Source organism: Bombina bombina, chromosome 6 (assembly GCF_027579735.1).
Source record: "Bombina bombina isolate aBomBom1 chromosome 6, aBomBom1.pri, whole genome shotgun sequence".
NCBI classification, from domain to species: domain Eukaryota; kingdom Metazoa; phylum Chordata; class Amphibia; order Anura; family Bombinatoridae; genus Bombina; species Bombina bombina.
The window spans coordinates 651,625,104-651,643,296 of NC_069504.1; the positions used below are offsets into that span (position 1 = coordinate 651,625,104).

Below are 18,193 nucleotides of genomic sequence, written 5' to 3' on the forward strand. Positions count from 1 at the left end.
CACAACAATCATTTTTTAAAAATAAATAGCATATGTTATATTCACAACAAATGTAATTCATTATAAAACATATGCATACAAATGTGTTCTGTTCTCTTGTTGAGCTTTGTTGAAGAGATATCTAGATAGTTAGTGGGCACATCTGGAGAACCACATGACAGGAAATAGTGCTGCCATATAGTACTGCAGATGTGCACATTCCTGAACATACTTTCCTGCGTTTCAACAAAGGATAACAAGAAAACAAAGACAATTTGGTAATAGAAGTAAATTGGAAAGCTTTAAAATTATATGCTCTATCTGCAAAATGAAAGAAATTGTTTTGGTTTTATGTCACTTTTAATTACAGCATTTAACATTTTCTGCTAGACATAATTAAACAGTTTTATGGGGATTAAATTTATGAGTTTAAAGGAACATGAAACCCAAAATTTTTTCTTTCATGACTCGGATAGAGAATAACATTTTGAACAACTTTCCAATTTACTTAAATTATTTAATTTGCTACCTTCTCTTGTTATCCTTTGCTGAAAGGTTTATCTGGGAAAGCTCTAGGTTCTAGCTGCTGATTGGTTGCTGCATATATATACCGATTGTCATTGGCTCACCCATGTGTTTAGTCAACAACCAGTAGTGCATTGCTGCTCCTTCAACAAAGCATGCCAAGAGAACAAAGAAAAAATGATAATAGGAGTAAATTAGAAAATTGCTTAAAGGGACACTCTAGGACAAAATAAACTTTCATGATTCAGATAGAAACACACGCATGTAATTTTAAACAATTTTCCAATTTACTTTTATCACCAATTTTGCTTTGTTCTCTTTGTATTCTTAGTTGAAAGCTTAACCTAGGAGGTTCATATGCTAATTTCTTAGACCTTGAAGCCCACCTCTTTTCAGAATGCATTTTAACAGTTTTTCACCACTAGATGGTGTTAGTTCACGTATTTCATATAGATAACACTGTGCTCGTGCATGTGAACTTATCTGGGAGCAGGCACTGATTGGCTAGACTGCAAGTCTGTCAAAAGAACTGAAAAAGGGGCAGTTTGCAGAGGCTTAGATACAAGATAATCACAGAGGTAAAAAGTATATTATTATAACTGTGTTGGTTATGCAAAACTGGGAAATGGGTAATAAAGGAATAATCTATCTTTTAAAACAATAAAAATTCTGGTGTAGACTGTCCCTTTAAAATTGCATGCTCTATCATCTGAATCATGAAAGAAAACATTTGGGTTTCATATACCTTTAATGTTCCTTTAATAAATGCTACCCAGGGTAGAGATCAATGAGCTTTGTCTCCACTGAAGAGTCCTCTGGATTCTTCATGTATCTAGGCCCTACAGATCCTGAATCCGGTAGCCCCCAGTTCATCATGGCTAGCACTTACTACAGAAGGTTTTCATTCAGCACACATAGAACATGTGCACATTATGTTAGTTTATCTTCAGCTCATCAGAGTTGCATCAAACCTTGCCGATATATTCAGTTTCACTATTTGAAAAAGAAGCTGTCATGTTTCTAAAAGTATTCATATGTTTTTCAGCCAAAGATCTCCGTGTCACAGAAAATCCAGGGTTAGCTCTGACACCGGCCTTATAGCTACACAAAAGACTAGCAATCTCTTCTTGATTATTAATGAACCGTACAGCCACGCAAGGGACAGGGCTTGTCCTTTGTTTGCTGTTGTGCGTATATGGCCACTGGGGAAGTGGGTGCTGAGGTGTCTGCTGGCATTTAGGAAGCTGATACTTCATTTCAGAATATCCTACTTTAATTATTCATCTAATCCGCTCTCCTGTGTACCACTACAGCGTGTTTCCAGTTTCCTAATATCTTGTTATGTTACAGTCATTTTCCATGGTCGTTATCCGTGTTTTATTACATTAATTAGCAAATAGCTCTGTAATAATGCCTTTTAATTTAAAACTAGTGGACAAATCTGACAATTTCAGGTGCTAAAATGCCTACATTTCTTGCTTCAAAGTACTTTATGAAGATTTTTGTTTTTAATACTTTTTATTTAAAAATGTAAAAAATAATGCGTTATATCCATGGATCAAGTGCTGACACAGTTCATTTAAAGGGACTTGCAAACACTACTGCCATCTAGTGTTTAAATGTGTATAACATTGTTACAAACTAATACCTACACTGCTTCCATAAAATGGTCAACACCTAGGTTTGCTCTTCAACAAAGAATAATACCAAAAGCACAAAAGTAAATGCAATAGACTTTTTTTTTTTTAAATTGCTTGCTCTGTTTAAATCATGAAAGTTTAATTTTTAAATTTCAAGTCCCTTTTAATTAAAAAACAGAACATTTATAAATTTAAAATAATTCCAATGAGTATTATCTTGTAACCTGGGATAAAAACAAAACTATTCAGTGTGGCATTATGTAGTAGCTGGATGGGCGCAGTATAATATAAAATTTTTTGTTATTTATAAATGTTACTTAAAGGGATACTAAACCCAATTGTTTTTGTTTAACGATTTAGATAGATCATGCAATTTTAAAGTGAAGGTCAATTTTCATGTGAAAGTGCCCGGTTTTTAAAAAAACTATTAAAAACAGGAGCACTTTCATTCATGAAAATTGACATAGCACCGTATTTTAAAAATACTTATCTTGTTCTTCTGAAACACCGGATCGCCGTTCTGAAACTATGCCCCGTCTGCTACTTCCTGGTTTATTTACCCAGCAGTGACGAAACCGGCTTCCTCCAATCACTGCATTGCCTCGGGCAATGATTACCCTGGGGGGGAAGCCGTGATTGGAGGATGACGGAATCATCATTGCTGACGTATGAAGAGGCTTGCTACGGGCAGGTGAAGCACTGGAGCGGCTTCAAGAAGAAAAGGTAAGTATATTTAAAAAACGGCTGAAATGTCAATTTTCATGAATGAAAGTGCCCTTTCATTGTTTTCAATAGTTTTTTTAAAAAAACGGGCACTTTCACATGAAAATTGACCTTCACTTTAAGCAACTTTCTAATTTACTCCTATTATCAACCTTTCTTCTTTCTCTTGGTATCTTTATTTGAAAAAGCAGGAATAAAAGCTTACGAGCCGGCCCATTTTAGGTTCATCCCTGGAGAGCGCTTGCTTATTGGTGGCTACATGTTGCCACCAATAAGCAAGTGTAACCCAGGTTCTGAACCAAAAATGGGCCAGCTCTTAGCTTTAGATAGCAAGAGAACAAAGAAAAATTGATAATAGGAGTACATTAAAAAGTTGCTTAAAATTACATGATCTATCTGAATTGGGTTTAGTATCTCTTTAAGCTACCCTAAGCTAGGGATGGGCGAATGTTTTGCAACATTCAAAAAATGAAACTAATTTTAACACGTTAGTTCGAATCGAATTTCGAATGTTTACATAACATTCTAACATTCGATTTTCGAATGTTCGGTTTCGAATTTTACGATTACATTCGAAAATATTAGTTTAGAAAAATTTGAATTTATATTTGTAATAGTATTTCTAATGCTTTCTTTAAATGTAATACTGTATTCGAATTATGCAATATTCTATATAGAAACATTCAAAATATTATATTTGTATCTATTATGTATCAATTTACTAGATTCCTGCCCTACCACATGAACTGTTGAACTTCTGACTAGTATTTGTTAAATAGAATGTTAAATTCGAAATTTCGAATGTGGACATTCGATATAATTATAAACATTCGAATTCGAAAGTGACATTCAAAAACTGTAAATAGCATTTGATTATAGAATTTTTAAGAATATTCGTTCTTATCAACATTCGGATTTATAATTCGATTTTCGGTAATAACATTCGTTCTAACATTCGAATTCTGAAATTTACACATTCGCCCATCCCTACCCTAAGCACAAATTAATTGCATTTTGAACTTTAATTGAGCATTAAAAACAACTCATTTTAGCATAATATTGGCTATAATAATATTGACATTTTTATTAAACTCAGCTCGGTGACATTCCCATTAAATAGGTCCTGGGGAGAACACTGCTATTCATGGCAAGATAACTGTGACCGTAAGATGTATGAGACTGATGCCAAGGTGACAAATGCATGGTGCATACATGTAAGGTGAGGTAGTTAGTATCATCTTGGCATGTAGTCTTCGATTGGAATATTGCAGTTTCTTTTCATTCTTTTAAAGTAAGTTTATTATTGTATTACTTATTTGTAGTTTAAACCATTATTTTATTGTGCTTGAAGAGACAGCTTTCTTGGATAAAAACAAATTACAGAATTTGGATTTTAAAAGTATAGTCATGGTCATAATGTTAGTATAAAGAGCATTGTTTTTTAGTTATCAGTTAAAGCAGTGTGCTTAGAAAATACATTAAAACATTGGAGGCCAGCCCAGCGATCTAGGAGCTAACACACACCACACTATTTTGTGGCCACCCAAATAAATTCTGGCTCCTAAACTAAATATAGTAATATAAGTTATAATATTTAATAGCAAAAATCCTGCATGAACCTGAGCCTTTCTGGTTAGACAGGATGTCACAGTGAACAACTAACTACAAAAATGATAATGCTACAAATAAGCACAGGGCATAATTCCCAGATGTGTGTGCAGAAACATGCAACATCTAAGCTATGGAATAATCTCTGCCATAGTGAGGAAGTAGCTGAAGCTATCACGCTGGCTGACTGGAACTCCCCAAGTTCAATGTGCACTTCTCTGCAGTAATGTGATTGTACCCAAATCAAGGCACAATCAGGAAGTACTGATCGCCAGTGTGGAATGCACAACAAAGAGCAGCCAGAAACTAAATTTCAACTCATCCAGACCAGTTACCTGGGGATGGACACTGACATCTATCTTCTCATGGAATACCTAATTTTAATTAATTAGCAAAATTAGCAAAAGTTTTTTTTTTCTGGTTAGAATTTAATTAAAATGAATATATATAGTAAATACAGACACAATATTGGAGTGATCTACTCCTCGGCTGCACATAGCCTAGAAAGGATCAAGCTACACCAAGTTTAAAATGTAGTTGTGGCTATGAGAAGCATGTGGCGGTCTGGTGCCCAGATTTGTTGAGCCCTGAGTTAAAACCAATTAGGGAAATATATGTAGCAGAATTAGCCTATATTGGTTACATATCAGCCAAATCTTTAAGTTTTTAAAACAAATTAACATTCTTATTACTGCAATTTGTTTTCAATTGCTAAATTCCACCCACCTTTTTTACCTTATTTGGAGAAGCCAATCTGAGCTTTAGTGAGCAGACAGCAAAGCTAGCCACTGTTGTAAACGTAGTGAATTATTTTTCCAATTGTTGTTTTAAAGCCAATTCGGGACAGATATGTAGCAGGGTTATAGCCCCGAATTGTCAGTAATGTGCATTTCAATTTCTGAGAGTTAGAAATTGGTCAATTTTCAGAGTTAATAACAAGAAAGGGGAGCATAATAAATAATTTAAATATATTGCAAAGTCGTTTCACTACATACAGTTGTATGCAAAAGTTTAAGCACCCCTGACAATTTCCATGATTTTCATTTATAAATAATTGGGCATTTGGATCAGCAATTTCGTTTTGATCTATCAAATAACCATTCCAGAACATTGTACTTGTTCCTCTGCATAAATGCCAGAGACGATTTTGAGCAGTGTTTTGGGTTGTTGGGTTATCCAGCTCCGGCGTAACTTCAACTTTGTGACTGATTCCTCAAAATTATTCTCAAGTATCTTCTGATATTGAGTGGAATTCATGCGACCCTCAACTTTAACAAGATTTCCAGTACCGGCACTGGCCACACAGCCCCACAGCATGATGGAACATCCACCAAATTTTACTGTGGGTAGCAAGTGTTTGTCTTGGAACGCTGTGTTCTTTTGCCGCCATGCATAACGCCACTTTGTTATGACCAAATAACTCAATCTTTGTTTCATCAGTCCACAGCACCTTCTTCCAAAATGAAGCTCGCTTGTCCAAATGTGCATTTGCATACCTCAAGCGACTGTTTGTAGCGTGTGTGCAGAAAAGGCTTCTTCCTCATCAATCTCTCATACGCTGAATTGTTGAATGATGCACAGTGACACCATCTGCAGCAAGATGATATTGTAGGTCTTTGGAGGTGGTCTGTGGGCTGTTTTTGATCGTTTTTACCATCCTTTGCCTTTTGCCTCTCCAATATTTTACTTCTGGCCTTAACAAGAACTGTGCCTGTGGTCATCCAATTCCTCACTATGTTCCTGTCAGGGTTTTTTCCCTGTTTTGTTTGCCATGTGCTGCTGGCAGCCATTTTACTCACCTCTCTTGCTGACTGGTGCACACTGTGTGATGCTGCTCATTTCCTGCATTTCCTTTTATGGCCAGACTGGTGTACATCATCCGTGTGAGACAGGATGCACTCTCAGAATTGTGATGTCATCACTTATTATTTAAAGGGCCTCTGTTCAGTATGCTTTGCCCTTGCGTTATTTAAGACCTGTTTGTGAGAGCTCCTGTGTATTACCTGGCTGTCTGACGTCCCTCCTGGTTCCTGTTCCCTGGCTTGTTCCTGACTCTTCTGTTCTCATTGTTCCTGATTCCGGCTCGTCTGACTACTCGCTTTGGCTCCTGGCTTGGCTCGTCTGACTACCAGCTCTGGTTTTGATTCCTGGCTTGTTATTTGACTTGTGACTTTTTATTATTTTTTGCTATTAATAAAGATGTGATTATTTTTGCTCTTCTCGTCTCAGTCTGATTCCTGGCACCCTAACAGTTCCTCACATTGGACACTGACAGCTTAAATCTCTGCGATAGCTTTTTGTAGCCTTCCCCTAAACCATAATGTTAAACAATCTTTATTTTCAGGTAATTTGAGAGTTGTTTTGAGGCCCCCATGTTGCCACTCTTCAGAGGAGAGTCAAAGAGAGGAACAACAACTTGCAATTGGCCACCTTAAATACCTTTACTCAGGATTGGATGCACCTGTCTATGAAGTTCAATGCTTAATGGGCTCACCAAACCAATTGTGTGTTCCAATTAATCAGTGCTAGGTAGTTACAGGTATTCATATCAACAAAATGACTAGCCCAAATTTATGCACCTATCTAATTTCGTTTTGATGCATATTGCACGTTTTCTGTTAATACAATAAACCTCATTTCACTACTGAACTATTACTGTGTCCTTCAGTTATTTGATAGATCAAAATGAAATTGCTGATTAAAACACACAATTAATTTATAAATGAAAATCATGGAAATTGTCAGGGGTGCCTAAACTTTTGCATACGACTGTATACCTAAAATTTTTTATACCAAAATGTCAATGTGTTTAATTTTTTTTTAACCCACCCTGTAAGGTAACACTGTTGAGAATGTTACAACTGTTGCAGTTTAGCAAGAGGACTCAATCTTCTTTACCTTTAAAGTGAAGGTCAATTTTCTCCAACATAGGTGTGTCCGGTCCACGGCGTCATCCTTACTTGTGGGATATTCTCTTCCCCAACAGGAAATGGCAAAGAGCCCAGCAAAGCTGGTCACATGATCCCTCCTAGGCTCCGCCCACCCCAGTCATTCTCTTTGCCGTTGTACAGGCAACATCTCCACGGAGATGGCTTAGAGTTTTTTAGTGTTTAACTGTAGTTTTTTATTATTCAATCAAGAGTTTGTTATTTTGAAATAGTGCTGGTATGTACTATTTACTCAGAAACAGAAAAGAGATGAAGATTTCTGTTTGTATGAGGAAAATGATTTTAGCAACCGTCACTAAAATCCATGGCTGTTCCACACAGGACTGTTGAGAGCAATTAACTTCAGTTGGGGGAACAGTGAGCAGTCTCTTGCTGCTTGAGGTATGACACATTCTAACAAGACGATGTAATGCTGGAAGCTGTCATTTTCCCTATGGGATCCGGTAAGCCATGTTTATTACGATCGTAAATAAGGGCTTCAAAATAGGGCTTATTAAGACTGTAGTCTTTTTCTGGGCTAAATCGATTCATTATTAACACATATTTAGCCTTGAGGAATCATTTTATCTGGGTATTTTGATATAATAATATCGGCAGGCACTGTTTTAGACACCTTATTCTTTAGGGGCTTTCCCAAAGCATAGGCAGAGCCTCATTTTCGCGCCGGTGTTGCGCACTTGTTTTTGAGAGGCATGGCATGCAGTCGCATGTGAGAGGAGCTCTGTTACTTAGAAAAGACTTTCTGAAGGCGTCATTTGGTATCGTATTCCCCTTGGGGCTTGGTTGGGTCTCAGCAAAGCAGATACCAGGGACTGTAAAGGGGTTAAAGTTCAAAACGGCTCCGGTTCCGTTATTTTAAGGGTTAAAGCTTCCAAATTTGGTGTGCAATACTTTTAAGGCTTTAAGACACTGTGGTGAAAATTTGGTGAATTTTGAACAATTCCTTCATGTTTTTTCGCAATTGCAGTAATAAAGTGTGTTCAGTTTAAAATTTAAAGTGACAGTAACGGTTTTATTTTAAAACGTTTTTTGTACTTTGTTATCAAGTTTATGCCTGTTTAACATGTCTGAACTACCAGATAGACTGTGTTCTGAATGTGGGGAAGCCAGAATTCCTATTCATTTAAATAAATGTGATTTATGTGACAATGACAATGATGCCCAAGATGATTCCTCAAGTGAGGGGAGTAAGCATGGTACTGCATCATTCCCTCCTTCGTCTACACGAGTCTTGCCCACTCAGGAGGCCCCTAGTACATCTAGCGCGCCAATACTCCTTACTATGCAACAATTAACGGCTGTAATGGATAATTCTGTCAAAAACATTTTAGCCAAAATGAACACTTATCAGCGTAAGCGCGACTGCTCTGTTTTAGATACTGAAGAGCATGACGACGCTGATAATGATATTTCTGAAGGGCCCCTAACCCAGTCTGATGGGGCCAGGGAGGTTTTGTCTGAGGGAGAAATTACTGATTCAGGGAACATTTCTCAACAAGCTGAACCTGATGTGATTGCATTTAAATTTAAGTTGGAACATCTCCGCATTCTGCTTAAGGAGGTATTATCCACTCTGGATGATTGTGACAAGTTGGTCATCCCAGAGAAACTATGTAAAATGGACAAGTTCCTAGAGGTGCCGGGGCTCCCAGAAGCTTTTCCTATACCCAAGCGGGTGGCGGACATTGTTAATAAAGAATGGGAACGGCCCGGTATTCCTTTCGTCCCTCCCCCCATATTTAAAAAATTGTTTCCTATGGTCGACCCGGAAAGGACTTATGGCAGACAGTCCCCAAGGTCGAGGGAGCGGTTTCCACCTTAAACAAACGCACCACTATACCCATAGAGGATAGTTGTGCTTTCAAAGATCCTATGGATAAAAAATTAGAAGGTTTGCTTAAAAAGATGTTTGTTCAGCAGGGTTACCTTCTACAACCAATTTCATGCATTGTCCCTGTCGCTACAGCCGCATGTTTCTGGTTCGATGAGCTGATAAAGGCGGTCGATAGTGATTCTCCTCCTTTTGAGGAGATTATGGACAGAATCAATGCTCTCAAATTGGCTACTTCTTTCACCCTAGACGCCACTTTGCAATTGGCTAGGTTAGCGGCTAAGAATTCTGGGTTTGCTATTGTGGCGCGCAGAGCGCTTTGGTTGAAATCTTGGTCGGCTGATGCGTCTTCCAAGAACAAGCTACTTAACATTCCTTTCAAGGGGAAAACGCTGTTTGGCCCTGACTTGAAAGAGATTATCTCTGATATCACTGGGGGTAAGGGCCACGCCCTTCCTCAGGATCGGCCTTTCAAGGCAAAAAATAAACCTAATTTTCGTCCCTTTCGTAGAAACGGACCAGCCCAAAGTGCTACGTCCTCTAAGCAAGAGGGTAATACTTCTCAAGCCAAGCCAGCCTGGAGACCAATGCAAGGCTGGAACAAGGGAAAGCAGGCCAAGAAACCTGCCACTGCTACCAAGACAGCATGAAATGTTGGCCCCCGATCCGGGACCGGATCTGGTGGGGGGCAGACTCTCTCTCTTCGCTCAGGCTTGGGCAAGAGATGTTCTGGATCCTTGGGCGCTAGAAATAGTCTCCCAAGGTTATCTTCTGGAATTCAAGGGACTTCCCCCAAGGGGGAGGTTCCACAGGTCTCAGTTGTCTTCAGACCACATAAAAAGACAGGCATTCTTACATTGTGTAGAAGACCTGTTAAAAATGGGAGTGATTCATCCTGTTCCATTAAGAGAACAAGGGATGGGGTTCTACTCCAATCTGTTTATAGTTCCCAAAAAAGAGGGAACGTTCAGACCAATCTTAGATCTCAAGATCTTAAACAAGTTTCTCAAGGTTCCATCGTTCAAGATGGAAACCATTCGAACTATTCTTCCTTCCATCCAGGAAGGTCAATTCATGACCACGGTGGATTTAAAGGATGCGTATCTACATATTCCTATCCACAAGGAACATCATCGGTTCCTGAGGTTCGCATTCCTGGACAAACATTACCAGTTCGTGGCGCTTCCTTTCGGATTAGCCACTGCTCCAAGGATTTTCTCAAAGGTACTAGGGTCCCTTCTAGCTGTGCTAAGACCAAGGGGCATTGCTGTAGTACCTTACTTGGACGACATTCTGATTCAAGCGTCGTCCCTTCCTCAAGCAAAGGCTCACACGGACATTGTCCTGGCCTTTCTCAGATCTCACGGATGGAAAGTGAACGTGGAAAAGAGTTCTCTATCTCCGTCAACAAGGGTTCCCTTCTTGGGAACAATAATAGACTCCTTAGAAATGAGGATTTTTCTGACAGAGGCCAGAAAAACAAAACTTCTAGACTCTTGTCGGATACTTCATTCCGTTCCTCTTCCTTCCATAGCTCAGTGCATGGAAGTGATCGGGTTGATGGTAGCGGCAATGGACATAGTTCCTTTTGCGCGCATTCATCTAAGACCATTACAACTGTGCATGCTCAGTCAGTGGAATGGGGACTATACAGACTTGTCTCCAAAGATACAAGTAAATCAGAGGACCAGAGACTCACTCCGTTGGTGGCTGTCCCTGGACAACCTGTCACGAGGGATGACATTCCGCAGACCAGAGTGGGTCATTGTCACGACCGACGCCAGTCTGATGGGCTGGGGCGCGGTCTGGGGATCCCTGAAAGCTCAGGGTCTTTGGTCTCGGGAAGAATCTCTTCTACCGATAAATATTCTGGAACTGAGAGCGATATTCAATGCTCTCAAGGCTTGGCCTCAGCTAGCGAGGGCCAAGTTCATACGGTTTCAATCAGACAACATGACAACTGTTGCGTACATCAACCATCAAGGGGGAACAAGGAGTTCCCTGGCGATGGAAGAAGTGACCAAAATCATTCTATGGGCGGAGTCTCACTCCTGCCACCTGTCTGCTATCCACATCCCAGGAGTGGAAAATTGGGAAGCGGATTTTCTGAGTCGTCAGACATTGCATCCGGGGGAGTGGGAACTCCATCCGGAAATCTTTGCCCAAGTCACTCAGCTGTGGGGCATTCCAGACATGGATCTGATGGCCTCTCGTCAGAACTTCAAAGTTCCTTGCTACGGGTCCAGATCCAGGGATCCCAAGGCGGCTCTAGTGGATGCACTAGTAGCACCTTGGACCTTCAAACTAGCTTATGTGTTCCCGCCGTTTCCTCTCATCCCCAGGCTGGTAGCCAGGATCAATCAGGAGAGGGCGTCGGTGATCTTGATAGCTCCTGCGTGGCCACGCAGGACTTGGTATGCAGATCTGGTGAATATGTCATCGGTTCCACCTTGGAAGCTACCTTTGAGACGAGACCTTCTTGTTCAGGGTCCGTTCGAACATCCGAATCTGGTTTCACTCCAGCTGACTGCTTGGAGATTGAACGCTTGATCTTATCGAAGCGAGGGTTCTCAGATTCTGTTATCAATACTCTTGTTCAGGCCAGAAAGCCTGTAACTAGAAAGATTTACCACAAAATTTGGAAAAAATATATCTGTTGGTGTGAATCTAAAGGATTCCCTTGGGACAAGGTTAAGATTCCTAGGATTCTATCCTTCCTTCAAGAAGGATTGGAAAAAGGATTATCTGCAAGTTCCCTGAAGGGACAGATTTCTGCCTTGTCTGTGTTACTTCACAAAAAGCTGGCCGCTGTGCCAGATGTTCAAGCCTTTGTTCAGGCTCTGGTTAGAATTAAGCCTGTTTACAAACCTTTGACTCCTCCTTGGAGTCTCAATTTAGTTCTTTCAGTTCTTCAGGGGGTTCCGTTTGAACCCTTACATTCCGTTGATATTAAGTTATTATCTTGGAAAGTTTTGTTTTTGGTTGCAATTTCTTCTGCTAGAAGAGTTTCAGAATTATCTGCTCTGCAGTGTTCTCCTCCTTATCTGGTGTTCCATGCAGATAAGGTGGTTTTACGTACTAAACCTGGTTTTCTTCCAAAAGTTGTTTCTAACAAAAACATTAACCAGGAGATTATCGTACCTTCTCTGTGTCCGAAACCAGTTTCAAAGAAGGAACGTTTGTTGCACAATTTGGATGTTGTTCGCGCTCTAAAATTCTATTTAGATGCTACAAAGGATTTTAGACAAACATCTTCCTTGTTTGTTGTTTATTCCGGTAAAAGGAGAGGTCAAAAAGCAACTTCTACCTCTCTCTCTTTTTGGATTAAAAGCATCATCAGATTGGCTTACGAGACTGCCGGACGGCAGCCTCCCGAAAGAATCACAGCTCATTCCACTAGGGCTGTGGCTTCCACATGGGCCTTCAAGAACGAGGCTTCTGTTGATCAGATATGTAGGGCAGCGACTTGGTCTTCACTGCACACTTTTACCAAATTTTACAAATTTGATACTTTTGCTTCTTCTGAGGCTATTTTTGGGAGAAAGGTTTTGCAAGCCGTGGTGCCTTCCATTTAGGTGACCTGATTTGCTCCCTCCCTTCATCCGTGTCCTAAAGCTTTGGTATTGGTTCCCACAAGTAAGGATGACGCCGTGGACCGGACACACCTATGTTGGAGAAAACAGAATTTATGTTTACCTGATAAATTACTTTCTCCAACGGTGTGTCCGGTCCACGGCCCGCCCTAGTTTTTTTAATCAGGTCTGATAATTTATTTTCTTTAACTACAGTCACCACGGTACCATATGGTTTCTCCTATGCAAATATTCCTCCTTAACGTCGGTCGAATGACTGGGGTGGGCGGAGCCTAGGAGGGATCATGTGACCAGCTTTGCTGGGCTCTTTGCCATTTCCTGTTGGGGAAGAGAATATCCCACAAGTAAGGATGACGCCGTGGACCGGACACACCGTTGGAGAAAGTAATTTATCAGGTAAACATAAATTCTGTTTTTGTGATTCTCAATACATCATTTGGAAGCTTATGTTAAAAACACTTTAGTCGCTCACTTTATATCTGTAAATAACGCATCCTTTGCAAATAAAATGTTTTTCTAATGTACCTCCGTTATCGCCATGAGCTCCGCCCATACAACACTTCCTTATTCTGCTGTTATGACACCGCATTCTTTCTTTCAAGCGGACTACGCTCGTGCACCCGTGTGTTGTTTCAAATGCGCATGCGTAATATAGATTTTTGGAACCATTATTTATATTATGCAGGATCGAGCGTATATTGTTGACAACGGTGAAGCAAGATAATTATTATTTACTATGTTAGCCCAATACATTAATATCTTGATTATTCGCAAATTATTAATAGATATCTATTATAATGTATCACAATTCGTTGGTTAGATGAGCAGCGTCTTCATTTTTACCTGTTCTTATAGATCGCAGCTAATTTGCTATGATGCGGGAGAGCGATGCTGTCAATTCAATGTAACAACAATTCTGTGAGCAGACAACGCATGAGCGTTACATGAATGAGCATGCCCATGATGATGCCCTGTTTATTTACACGCATGCGCATAATGTTTCAATGACGAAACAGAAAAGGGGCTGGACGCCACGGGGGTAAACAAAAGATTGGAACGAAAAAATGTCAATCAATAAAGGCACTGTGACGGGCGGATTATACAGCTGAAACGGAGCTGATTCAAATCGTAAAAAATAAAACTTTTGATTGTATTTATCTATAATTTGATGAATGAACCTCATACTGATTTTAGCTAACATATTGAAAACTGCTAAGCACAACCCCAGACTTGACCTTCACTTTAAAATCTGTTGAGTGTTCCCTCCCACTTGGCATGTTTCTGTTATAATGGGCTCTTATGTTTCCAGTTTAAAAAAAAAAAAAGCAAACAAAAACAGCCTTTTAAAATAAGTACACAGATGTGATACATAATATGCTTTTTTCAGCCTCATCCATTTACTGGTCAGTGCTTGAAATATCTCCTGGTATCATAATATTCACTATTTCCACACAGATGTGCTAAACCCTTTAGAGGCATTTGCTTTTGTTTTAAACCTATTGTGTTTATTGAATAGGACAATGGATATATACAGTACTGTGTTAGTTATTAACAGAGTTTAAGAATAATTACCCTTGACACAGGGGTACATAAATACTACTTGAGGTATATTTAATTCACCTGCTATTAATATTTAGCTTGTACTGGCTACACTAATCCTATATTTCTATGCACTTATGAAGTCATACATGGTAATTTTGCACTTGATGCCTTAAGTTTTAATCCAGTACCTTTTTTCTTTCATGTAAAACATAACCAAGTGTTAGATTTAATAGTAAAATCAATATGGAGTGGATTGTTATTACGCTTCGTCAAGTCTTTTATATTTCTCATACGAAGAGAGAAGCGCTCTACCTCGGCACTGAAGAAACGCAGAGTTTTTCTGCTCACACAACACCATGGTATCTCTGCTTAGATGGAAATGTTGACATGTTTAGCCATAGCTTTATAATTTATCTCAGTGGTGAATCTCTTGCCTATATAAATTGCTGAAAGAAATCCAATTGTTTCCTGTAATCAATTTTAAAAACAAAAGTTTAAAGGGACATAAATGTGTAAAATAGAAAATACAGGTAGAAAACCCTTTATCCAAACTGCTTGGGACTGAATAGGTTTGGATCTTGTCTCGTAATAGTATGGATTTAAGAATATTTGAATATCTGCATCTGTAAAATGGTACAGTTTGGAGAGGGGATGGAACCAAGTGTAAGCATAGCAACAATATATTATGTCATTTAGGAAATAATTACATGTAACTTAATGGTAGTTTTATATCATTTTTTTATGTTTTTGTATACATAGTACCCTCAGAAAGATAATAGTTGTTATTTTAAATAAATATAGGCTATTTGCATTTTAAAACACAAAAAACAAACCAAAGACACAGGCAGAGAGTATTGTAGCTTACAGGTTGGGAAAAATGAGTAATTTTTGATCATTTTATTTAAAAAAAAAAAAATGAATGAATTAAGAAGTTTGAATTTCAGAATAAGTTTGGATTTAGGAATTCCGGATTTTGCGACCTGTAATGTGTTAGGGAATTGTATCATGGCTCTTTTGCTGCAATTTACTGTAACTGTGTGTTTAACCCCTGCAAATAGTTTAGACATAATTAAAATCAGCTCCAAAGTAGCAATGCATTACTGGGATGTAGCTGAACACATCTGGTGAGCCAGTCACAAGAGGCATATGTGTGTAGCCACTAATCATCAGCTAGCTCCCAGTAGTGCACTGCTGCCCCTGAGCCTGCCTAGGTATACTCTTCTTCAACAAGTGATACCAAGAGAAGCACATTTGATAATAGAAGTGAAGTGGAAAGTTGTTAAAAATTGCGCATGAAAGTTTGTTTGACTTTACTGTCCCTTCTAAGTATTATGGGTAATGGGCCAACTATTCAGCCTGCTGTTGCTGACAAATCTGCAGCCTTTTTCACTTCCATGATTAAATAAATTGTATTTATAATAATATATAAAATGTAATGAGTACTCCTATATATATATATGTGTGTATATATATATATATATATATATATATATATATATATATATATATAGTTTATATTATGCAGATTCAGTTCTACACTCAGGGTCACCAAATCTGTTTTAAATTTAAGAGCCAGTAAGACTATTATAGGAGCTAGATATACTTTTAAGAGCCAGGAAGTGGCATTTTTATACAGAGTGTATGGAGAATAACCCAAATCTTAGGAGCCAGAAGTAAAATTTTAGGAGCCAGTGGCTACCTGGCTCCTGGGTCTCTCTTCTACACTAAGAGTGAATGACTGTTATTTACTATATTGTAGTAATCTAATAGCCCATATACAAGTTTTGAAAAAAGCAAAACATTTCTTTATTTTATATATACCTTTTTTTCTTTTTTAGCTTCTGCAGAGAGAATAGTGAGGAAGTTTGAAATAGATGGAGTTGCTCATTACACAACGTTGCTGCTGAGCCAAGATGGAAGCACCTTGTATGTGGGAGCACAAGAAGCCATATTCTCACTGAACAGTACAGATTTCTTGTCTGGCCGTGAAGCCCACGCGCAGGTAAGCGTTTCCACCTCATCTAGTCACAGTGCGACATAAGTATTGCACCTCCTCTCACAATAAAGGTGTGGTGTTTTTTTGTTTTTAACAGCTCACATGGAAAGCAGATGATGAAAAGAAAAGGGAATGTGCCCTTAAAGGAAAAGATCCTCAGGTAAGTCTTCTTAAACATAACCTCAGATAAAAGTACCATTATAGATTCCTGCTGTCCTGGCACTTGCTCAGTCCGCTAAATTATCTTTCCTTTTTCATTAAAATTTTAAAACATGGTAAAAGCTACATACCATAATCTTCATATTGCCAGCTCTTAAATGCACATGCAAAATTGCACATACAACAAAATGGCTATTTGCTAATGCAACAGCTCTATAATAGTGGATAACTCATGTCTACTGAACAACCATGTTGCCATTAAAGGGACATAAAACCCCAAAGAAAAAATATGGGTTTCATGTCTCTTTAAAGTGGGGGGGGGGGGGTACTGTTAGTAGGATCTGGATTAAGCCAAAGGGTTAATAAGATCCCTGCTAGATTGACAATATTTCAAGGTCTAACTTGCTATGTTGTCACCCCTGGCAACAGTTTAAGTTGCTCTTTTGACACAATGGTAATCTGTAGCTGTTGACCTCATAACCGTACATTATGCGTCCTTCATAACCCCCATATGTACAACTTTATAAGATTTGGCTCCAGCAGGTAGAGATGTCAGTGCGCTTGTGCTTTGTGTTAACTATGACCAGAAAAAACAGTTTTGTGTAGAAATATAGTAACATAACTCATATTTTTTTTTTTTCCCCCCCAGAGAGATTGTCAGAACTACATCAAGATCCTTTTACAGCTAAACAGCACACACCTATATGCTTGCGGGACATATGCCTTCAGCCCCACCTGCACTTACATTGTAAGCACTACAGCTGCTCGACCAAGTGAATGTGTAGCAGAAAGGAAATAATCCTACACACCCTGTACAGGCTATGCTAATGTTTCTGGGGATTAATTTACATAATGTCATTATTAAAAGGGATAGGCATGTAGTGATTTGCTTTTTTTGCTTTGAAAATATTGATTTATAAATAATGACCTATTGTGTTTATACACAGAAGTGACGACAAGTAATCACTGCACTTTTTTTTGTGAAAATGAGGAGGCATTTACACACATGCTCCATATTAAAACACCCACACATACACACGCACCACATTACATACACATGCTTCATATCACACACTCACACGCTTCATATCACAAACCCACAAATACATTAGCACCGTATCACATACACATACTACATATCATACAAACACACACACACACACACACACACACACATACATACACACCGCATCACATAGACACGCTTCATATCACACACCCACAAATACATTAGCACCGTATCACATACACATACTACATATCACACACACATACATACACACCGCATCACATACACACGCTTCATATCACATACCCACAAATACATTGGCACCGTATCACATACACATTCTACATATTACACAAACACACACATACATACACACTGTATCACATACACATGCTTCATATCACACACTCACACGCTTCATATCACAAACCCACAAATACATTAGCACCCTATCACATACACATACTACATATCACACACACACATACATACACACCGCATCACATACACACGCTTCATATCACACACCCACAAATACATTAGCACCATATCACATACACATTCTACATATTACTCAAACGCACACACATACATACGCACCACATTACATACACATGCTTCATATCACACACCCACAAAT

The 18,193-nt window shown here is 38.8% G+C and overlaps 1 protein-coding gene across 1 annotated transcript in view; it reads left to right on the forward strand.

Annotated features, from left to right (window-relative positions):
• The window catches only part of LOC128663385 (semaphorin-4B-like), a 118,987-nt gene that overhangs the window by 53,609 nt on the left and 47,185 nt on the right, over positions 1-18,193 (forward strand). Inside the window, exons 2-4 of the mRNA XM_053717691.1 lie at positions 16,228-16,391; positions 16,483-16,545; positions 17,194-17,292. Coding sequence (XP_053573666.1) covers positions 16,228-16,391; positions 16,483-16,545; positions 17,194-17,292 — 326 coding nt within the window. The remainder of the gene's footprint in view (positions 1-16,227; positions 16,392-16,482; positions 16,546-17,193; positions 17,293-18,193) is intronic.